This window comes from Cryptomeria japonica, unplaced genomic scaffold (genome assembly GCF_030272615.1).
Source record: "Cryptomeria japonica unplaced genomic scaffold, Sugi_1.0 HiC_scaffold_542, whole genome shotgun sequence".
NCBI lineage: Eukaryota > Viridiplantae > Streptophyta > Pinopsida > Cupressales > Cupressaceae > Cryptomeria > Cryptomeria japonica.
This window is the reverse complement of record NW_026729354.1, coordinates 56637-66405: the sequence shown is the minus strand read 5'-3', so window position 1 is coordinate 66405 and position 9769 is coordinate 56637. Positions and strand designations below refer to the sequence as shown.

Genomic DNA, 9769 nt, shown 5'->3' with positions numbered 1-9769 from the left:
GGTATAAGTCCCGGTTCACCCACCACCTATTTAAAAAAAAGTGAAACTCCAATAAACTGCTTGGCCCTCTCTATTTAAATAAATAAATCATTTTAACAAGTGCGGTTTCATCCCTGAATTATTTAAAGCTATTCAATTAAGTGCCCATTGATCACTTGATTACAAAATATGCTATTAAAAGTTACGTGACGTAAGCCTTGACGTTTGCAGATGAGATTTGAATGCTGGAAAATCTTTCCTTTCAATTAAAAGTTACGTGACGTAAGCCTTGACGTTTGCAGATGAGATTTGAATGCTGGAAAATCTTTCCTTTCAATCGCAACATTGAAATAATTAATTGATATCGCCAATCAATGTTGACTGCAAATGTTTGAAACGGCAAAATAATATAAAATCAATGACGTCACGGAAATGAATTTTATCGGCCGCCCAGATGCCAAATCTGATTTACTCGAACCTATTTAAATTCAATTCAATTCAGATTTCAGGCACAAACATAAAGCGAATTGTCTTCACAAATTATAGATTTTTGACAATGAGTAGTCAGGCAAAGCAGGGCAGCAGTTTGGAAGGGCGCGTAGCCATCGTGACGGGTGCCTCGAGAGGCATCGGCAGAGAAATTGCTCTGCATTTGGCTGAAAAAGGAGCCAAAGTCGTGATAAATTATGTAGGAAACCAGCAAAAAGCAGAAGAAGTCGCAGCCATAATCAATGAAAACAAGGACGGAGAAAGAGCGATTATATGCAGAGCAGATATTTCAGTTTCTGGGGACGTGAAAAAATTATTCGATGCAGCGGAGAAAGCGTTCGGAGGCGTCCACATAATCGTGAACTGTGCGGGAGTGCTCGATTCCAACTCACCCTCAATTGCAAACACGCCTGAAGAGGATTGGGATCGGACTTTCAACATTAACTGCAAAGGAGCGTTTTTGTGCTCGAGGGAAGCGGCAAACAGACTCGTACGTGGTGGCGGTGGCCGCATTATCAATTTGAGCAGCTCGCTTGTGGGGACTGTGAAGCCTGGGTATGGGGCTTACGCCGCCACCAATGCTGCCGTTGAGACCATGACCAGGATTTTGGCCAAGGAGTTGAGGGGGACTCGCATTACTGCAAATTGCATCGCACCAGGTGGGATTGTGACGGAGTTGTTTTTGGAGGGGAAGAGTGAGGAGTTGGTTGATAGGATTGCCATGGAGTCACCCTTTGAGCGGCTGGGGCAGAAGGAGGATGTTGCTCCCGTGGCGGCTTTCCTTGCTACAGATGATGCTGAGTGGGTTAATGGCCAGGTTATTCGTATCAATGGAGGCATCGTTTGAATAAGACTTAAGATTTAGGCTTTTGATTGGTTATAAATAGTATATTAGCTTTTCACAGTCTATGAAATGGAGTATGTAAGCTTGACGTATAATTTGAGTTTCCAATCTCTCTGAGTGATTTATCTTCAGAAAAAGAAAAGAATGAAAATGAGAAATGGAGTATGTAAACTTTATGCATGATTGGAGTTTCCAATCTCTCTGAGTGATTCATCTTCAGAAAAATGAAAGAATGAAAATAGGAAATATTGTAATGTTTTGTTTTCCAAGCAATCACTCAGAAAAAGGAAAGAATGAAAATAGGAAAATTATAATTTTTTGTTTTCCAAACTTTTTTCTTATAATAGCATCTTTCTATTCTTAAAATTTGACATGACTTGTTTTTATAAACAAGATTTTTATTTAAAAATGTTATCAAAATAAAAATTGAAGATCACAAGTTATATCGTTGATAAAGTATTTTGTTTCATCACCTCTTGGCTTCTGTACCGAGAGGATTTCATCACCTCTTGGCTTGATCTTGAACGGTATTTCGTTCGGGTTTCTATATAAATAGGGCGAGAGCGAAAGTTGTAGCTCAATCCTGCGATTACATACTGAGTGTCAATTATGAAGGGGATACATTGCCCTAGACCGATTGACTAGAGATTTAGGTGTCTCGCCTAGAATGTATCTACGTAGGTGTGCCCAAATCTGAGTAAAAACCTTTGTGATTAGAAGTCTTATTCTTATTGTTTTTCGAATACATTGGTGCAAGGGATACATGTCGTGTCAAATTGCAACGCAACATGCAATTTTCTCCCTTTATTTAGATTTGGTGTTGAACGTCTACCATCCATGTATCTAGGCATACCTTTATTCAATGGGGGCAATCAAAGACAATATTTGGTGCGACACTATTGGGAAGTGCACGAAGAAGGTGGGATGTTGGAAGGGGAGATGGTTCACCATGTCTAGCAAAATCACCATGCTTAAGGCAGTCATCGCTATCATACCAATATGTATGCTTTCATGTATCGAATTATCGAATGGGGATAGCACAAAGATAGCCTCTCTGCAAAAAAGTTTCCTTTGGGAAGGCTCCAATGAAAAAGAAACACATACCTCATCTCTTATTGTGGGACACTATAAAAAAAAATTGAAATTGAGAGGGGATGCCAGTATTCGTGAAATGCAAACATAGAACATTGCTCTTGGGGCCAAGCTAACATGGCGGATCTTCAAAATACATGTAGCCCTCTAGAGCAGACTCTTTCATCATCATTAATGATGATGAAACAGTCCCTCACTTTGCTACCATAGGTCTCCAATGGCGTGTGCACTACTTTCTCCAAGCCTAGGATGGTGACAAGAGGGTACTAGTCATTCCAAGAATCATACAAGGAGGAGCTATCAAGGTAACACACCTAATTTTCCATAGGAGGTTAGATTATAGTGCTCCTATATTTGATAATAAAATTCCGTACTGAAGAGCCCCTAGGTGGATTGGCAATAGTGAGTATGATGATTCTCTTAACCGCATACTCACTATTGCCAATCCACCTAGGGGCTCTTCAGTACGGAATTTTATTATCAAATATAGGAGCACTATAATCTAACCTCCTATGGAAAATTAGGTGTGTTACCTTGATAGCTCCTCCTTGTATGATTCTTGGAATGACTAGTACCCTCTTGTCACCATCCTAGGCTTGAAGAAAGTAGTGCACACGCCATTGGAGACCTATGGTAGCAAAGTGAGGGACTGTTTCATTATCATTAATGATGATGACGTCGAATCTTACAAATAGAAAGACTTTGATATGTTGGACTATGATTGTAAGGAACAGTTGCTAAAAAAAGCTCGGCAAGCGACATTTGCTATTATCTAATGGTAACGATAAAATTATGTATTGTGTGGCTAAATTTGATTCTTATCCCAGTAAGATTGACTTTGAGGTCATTAGTACGAAATCGATGCTTATCATTGGCCAACGGAGCTCTGTTGGGGCACAAATGTCCCCCCTAAGATGGGAGCATTTGTTTCGACCACCCTTCACAAGTGCAACTTAATGGGGAATAGACTGCAAAAGATTGGTATCTCGGGCCCTCACTGGTGTACTCTATGCAAAGAAAATGAAGAGACTGCTGACCATCTCCTGATTCAATACAAAGTGGCACAGACCCGTTGGTACCATTTTTGTCACAGACGTAGTGGGTGGTCGAGACCACTTCTAAACGGTGTTTGCGAGGTCTTTGTTTCTGCAAGCGCTTCGGGATCGGTGTACAGCAGACTTCGTTTAAACTCACCTTACATCAGTCTCCAAATCTCCCTCTCGATCTTACACCTAGGACGGGTGACAACCGAACTCTTTCAGGAGGGGTTCGCTCACATCTCCTCAAATGATAAGGTCTTCACTTGTGACGACGATGGTTTGATGGGTGGCCTGTGAACTAGCATTATATTTCTTTAGACAAACACAACACTTAGGAGTAAGAGGTTGAAGACTAGAAGTATCATTTCTTGAAAATTCAAAGGTGCGAGTGTAGCTGCACTCAATGCTCGGTGACTGATGAACTTCAGGAGAAATTTTTAATTAACACAGATATTGAAGGAGTGGTGCAGAGGATCATAGGCGAAAAGCACTTGGTGCAGGCTCAAATTCATAACGTTGAACTTTTGGAGCATTTCTTGTACAACATAGTCCATTCGTTTGGCAGCTTTGAACGTGGAGAAAAAGCAATACGCAGCTACCTCCACTGCCTTGGGCTGCCTTAGCTATGATACTTCGATGGGCCTGGTGGGTGATGCCATTTGCACCGCACTTGTGCGAAGTCTGAGGAGGTCAAATAAGCCATAACATTGTTAAAAGAGGGCCTGTATAGAAAGAGTATGCAAACTTATGCTAATTACGTAAACTATTATGAGAATCTCTTCACCCCTACCCCTATCCATATTGAGAGACTCCAAGAAGATTCGCATATTGGTTTTTGCTCTCTGAAAATCAGAACAACCATTACAATAGTTGAATAACATTTTATATAAGATTGACAAATGAAACAACATTATAAGAATATCTAAAATCAAATTTAAGAAGATTTGAATTTCTATTTATATTGAATTGTATCGCAATATTTAACATTAATAAAAACATTACAATACCCTACGGATACACTTAGCCGAATTGGAGGAAGGGAATCCTCTAGTTATTTCTCTAATCTGTATCCTGCCGCCATCAATTAGGATTGTTTCCCCAAACGATCATAATATTAATATACGAATAATTTATGAAAATTAACTGATACAAAAATACAAGTTTTGTTACAACTTAAAAATATTATTATAGTGATAACTTTCATTAAATATAGTAATATAATTACGAAATACATTACTAAGGTTACGTGACGTAAGCCTTGACGTTTGCAGATGAGATTTGATGCTGGGAAATACTTAATTAATTAGCCGATCAATTTTGACGAAAAAATAATGTCGACTACATAAGGTCATAGCTGACGTCACTGAAAGGAACGTATCGCCCGCCCACCTGCAAATCTCATTTACTGGAATATTGAAGTCTTCCAATTTCTCGGCTTACAACCATTATTCGATTCAGGCACAAACAAAAAGAAGTCTTAACAAATGAAATTTTGGTCAAATCCCTCACTCTTGATTATCGTAGATCAATATTCTTTGAGAGTTTACATTGATTTTCCTCTTTTGATCCTTCCTCCTTAGAGCTCACTACCTTTTATTCTAGTTAGATCTCGATTGTTTTATAGAATTTTTTGAGTTCATTTTGAAGGATTTTGAAGGATTTTGAAGGAATTTTAAGAATTTTAATGATTTCAAAACTAATCAGTTCAATGCATTCAATATGTGGAGATCTTCATTTAAAAGAAAAGTCATTAAAATAAGAATCGATTATCAAAAGTTACATCTCTAAAAGGTACTTTACTTCAAGAATTTCTAATAAAATTTTCTTTTTTCTTACATATCTTTTGCAATGGCTCCTATTGATGTTCCAATCTCTAACCTAATGCGAACTTGCGCTAATAGGGGGAAGCCTACAAATGTGGGACATAGTTTCCAAATCAACCTCTAGAATTTTAGAAGTTGATTCTTTGTTGGATTTTCAATATGCTCTTATTAGATCACAATGAGAGAAAAGGGAAATAAAGTACTAAGATTCAAATAAAAATCTAGGTGAACAATGCGATTCTTTTCAATGAAATGATTTTTATTTCTCAGCAACATATTTCCAACAACCCAAATTAAAGAAAATATGGAAGTATATCATGAATACATTAAAATCTTTCACAATGAACAAAATAAATAAATGAAAAGATCATGGCTTCATATATTTATTTGCTCATAACTTTCATATCTCATATTCAGATATTACTTATAATGAATTCAAACATATGAAGCTAATGAGGTATAAATGAATACTTGATTTAAAACAAAAAGTCTATAAAGCACATAGGACAAGAGTATTTCTACTTTAGTTTGAGTATGAATAAGTGTGAGGATCTTATTTATGGGAAACTTAGCCTAGAAAAAGTTAGAAGCAACATGATAGAAAATAGTAGACACGATTATTGTTGCATGTATGAAACTACTACATGATTATGAAAAAGTTTTTAATTTGGAATTAAAATCCTTTGGATTGGTGTTTCTAGTTGATGATTGTTATACTACATTTTAAGATGAGGTTCAAGATATAATTTAGATCTTTTGTAATCTTTGGATGTGTTACTTTTCAAGTAGAAACTTCAAACTAGTGACATGCTTTTATAATTTTAAAAAGTTGATTTATCCTTTAGGGTGTTATGTCCATTTAATGGAGGCTTTCTATGATAAATTGAATTGTACAGGATATTAAAAACTAACATTTTATTCATATCCCTCATGTTGTTTCCACAATGCTTTTACATATTTACTTTTGGCATTTTAAGATTGAGTGAAAATGTAACATGTGTGTCTCTTGATTACATCTCTCCCCCTTCTTTATTGGTTCATAGGTTCTTTATAGATAACAAAATGGGACTTACAAACATGTCATGTTGTACTACCTTGAACAATGACACAATGGAAGAGAACTATCAAATTGGCATTCAAGAGATTGTAGTCTACCATGCATCTTGTTGTTAGACTAATTCATCACACATATTAAATGAGTAGTGAGGACATTCAAGTGCTTGTGTGGATTTTGAGAACCAATAGTGCAATAGTGTTCATTTGTCAGACTAAAATATTCTATGCAACACAAAAGGTATAATGAATCTTCACCTTATTTATTTCCATTATCCCTCAAAAATACCAAAAATAAGAGAAGGACAACCAAGATAATATCATGGCTATCTTTAACTAATAGAATAGAGGAAAATAGTTATTAGATTGACAACTTTCTTAAGGTACAAATTACACAAAGTAGGTCGTTAAATCTAATTTTTCATTTTATTTTATTTACATGAACAATAGGGCCCAATTAAATGATGTGAATAGTTCACCCAATAGCACAAAAAATTAAGATATTTTATTGAAAATTAAAATAATGTGCCAATTGGTGATCTAAGTACAAAAGATCTCTAATTTTTTGAGCATCTTTTGAACACAACATTGAAATTTGTAAAAATTGTGCACCATCAAGAAAATTTCTCTAGGTGAACTAGGATGCCATAATTAAAAAAATAACATTAGAATGGTTCATTATCCCATTTAAAAATCTAAAAGTATAAATCAATGAAAAAAGAAAAGAATGCATGGAATCTACTAAAGTGATGCCATGAATGCATGTAAGATAAAATCCTATGAAGGAGAGAAACTAATTTGGCCAAAATAAGCATAGAAAAAATATCTTTAACTCTTGTGATTTCTCACGGGGTTCTTGTTTGAAAGGGAAAATCCAAAAGCTAAACCCTAGGCGTGGGAAATAAATAAAAATTAAACTTAAAAAAATCATTAACCTTCATTAACATCATGCTTTAATGTCATGTTGGTGTCCTTTATTTGAAGGCCTCAAAGGATTTGTACAACTAAGTAGTAACTTATCTTGTCACATGAAATTGCACCCTATTGAAATTAGTTTAACATTCCAATGACACACTGAGAATGATCTCAAGGTGTGGGAACCTATAGTTGAGGTTAGAGACTTAGAGGAAGTTGAATTACTTTTTAAGATGGATAGAATGTGTTGATTCAACCCAACACACATTTAAACTACAAGTAATTGAAAGAAAAATAACATAAAGTACAAAAAATAAAGTAATCAAGGAGAAAATATTTGAAGGTATACATTTTTTTTGTTAGTCCAAGGTATCTTCGCGACCTAGCCCGGCACCCATTTGGGGCAAGACTAGTCCCTGAAGATGTACCAAGCCACCCATAAGCTAGGTGCATCGGTTGATTCCAGGCCTTAGAGTCGAACCCAAGACCAATGGGGATAAAACCCATGGTCCAAGCCAACTCTACTACCTGTCTGGGCTGTTTGAAGGCATATGTTAGCATTACGTGAGAAGCCAAAACAAGAGCAAGTATGATAGGGAGGATCCTAGTTTGCTTGAGTCAGCTTGACTCACTCTAAGACTTTCATCCTAGCCCAACTTGAGAATTCTCCTCTCACTATTCCCCTAATCCACTCTAGGTCCTCACTACCGAGGTTTGATACTCTGCTCTATGTGAATTCACTTTCATAAATCCACCAACTCACTAATCCACCGGATCTCACTAGCCACCTTGCAGGGTTTTCTCTACCATGGATTATACCTACAACTTCTGCTAAGTTGTTTTCCTCCTCATGCTTGGATCTTCTCTCCCTTTGATCCCATCTTCCTCTGGTCTAAGGCTAACAGCCTAGACTCCAGTCTACCCTGCAAGTGATTCCTCTTGGTCATTGATACCTAGCCAAGTTATCATCAAGCTCGCCTAGGGCCAGTTTGTTGAAACGATCGACGCCATTCCCTAGTCTACTACACATAGAACTCTACTATACATGGATGACTCTTCTTGACAACCTCCAATGGTCGCGTGGATACCATGATGGAGAATCAAGACAGAGCCATGTTATAACTACTTGTCACCAACAGAAAACAAGAAACAAAATGATAACTTATTTACAGAGCCGAGCTTGACACGACTTCAAAATTGGGACTCACAAAACTTAGAAAAGTAACATCTACTCTATCACACTATCATTTAAAGATTTAAGCCATTATTTATAGTTTTCAAACGAAAATTGAACTTTGAGAAAGAAACCAAAAAATAGTCCTCAAATTGTTATTCAAAAGATGTTCTTTATTCCACCTATTGGTGGAGGAGCACCTCATCCCTTCAAGGGCCCATATGTGGGGCATGATTTAGTTTGTTTTTGTTTTGTTTTAAATAGGGTCTATTTAGACCCAATATGATATAATAAGGCCAATAGTGCCATTAAAATGTAAAGGTTGAGTCAGTTGAGTCATATGTCCTGAAAATTGTCAAATTGCTCAGATAGGGCCTAGTGGTCAAAACAAGTCAAAATGGAAATATCAAGGTTGTGGGGAGTATTTTGTGTCATTTTTAATGTTATAAAATGTTATTTAACCTGTTTGGGGTATTGGATGATCAAGAAGTACAATAAACCAAAAGTTGTCAAAAAGCAAGAAATGATGTCAATGCAACTTTTCAAAGTTGCTTGACAACATTTACAACAAAGGTTGGTTTTGGGTGGTTATAGTTGGTTGGTCAGTTGGGAATCCTTATAATTCTATAAATATGGTGAAATAATTCCTCAAAATGATGTAATTCTCAGAATTGAAGTTTTTGGCAATAATAGTAAGTGGTTTCCTTGCACATTCTGTGTTTTTCCTGAACTTTCCTCACATTCAATTTGTAATTTGTTAGTTTTAACCATTTATATGTATTGAAGGTTCATTAAAATGGTTTGGGGGTTTAAGAACAGTAAATTACCTTTCATTTCCTTCAGGTTTCATGTCATTTGGTGTTGTTTTGGCAAAGATACAATAAGTTCTCTCAAAATTGTCAAAACCCAGAACTAGGGCAAACTGAGACAAAGATAATGCTATATCTTTTTGGTCTTGGTTGATCAAGCCACAAAAATTGGTGGAAATATGTAATATTATGTAAATTATCATTCCATTATTGTTTCAGGGTTTCATGATAGGTTTTGCACATGGTTTGAGACATGAAGGTGACTGAAAACTTGCCTCAAGAAGGTTTGACTGTCACAAGAAAAATATAGTCCTGATACGGGCTCAATATATCAAAATGTAACCATTGGATCTTTCTAATTTTTTGATATGTTTGTCATACTTGAGTTTTCTAGAGTCCCACTGGAGGGATCTGCAAAATATGTCCAATGGAAAAAGTTATTCATCTTTGAGTGAACATGTGTCAAAGAGGCCAGTAAGTTCTTGTTTAATAGTAACCTTTTGTACATGTTGAGGGTTGGATCAGAGTACATGGTGTTTGGTAATTAATGG

At 36.3% G+C, this 9769-nt stretch overlaps 1 protein-coding gene across 1 annotated transcript; it reads left to right on the top strand.

Annotated features, from left to right (window-relative positions):
* Positions 1–520: 520 nt before the first annotated feature.
* LOC131872239 (short-chain type dehydrogenase/reductase-like) lies at positions 521–1566 on the top strand. Its single transcript, XM_059216039.1, has one exon. It carries the CDS (start codon positions 536–538, stop codon positions 1313–1315), a length of 780 nt encoding a protein of 259 aa, XP_059072022.1. The 5' UTR covers positions 521–535; the 3' UTR covers positions 1316–1566.
* Positions 1567–9769: the final 8203 nt, after the last annotated feature.

Excerpts from the sequence above, each read along its gene's own strand:
- LOC131872239 (XM_059216039.1), top strand. The coding sequence starts at position 536 with ATGAGTAGTCAGGCAAAGCAGGGCAGCAGTTTGGAAGGGCGCGTAGCC.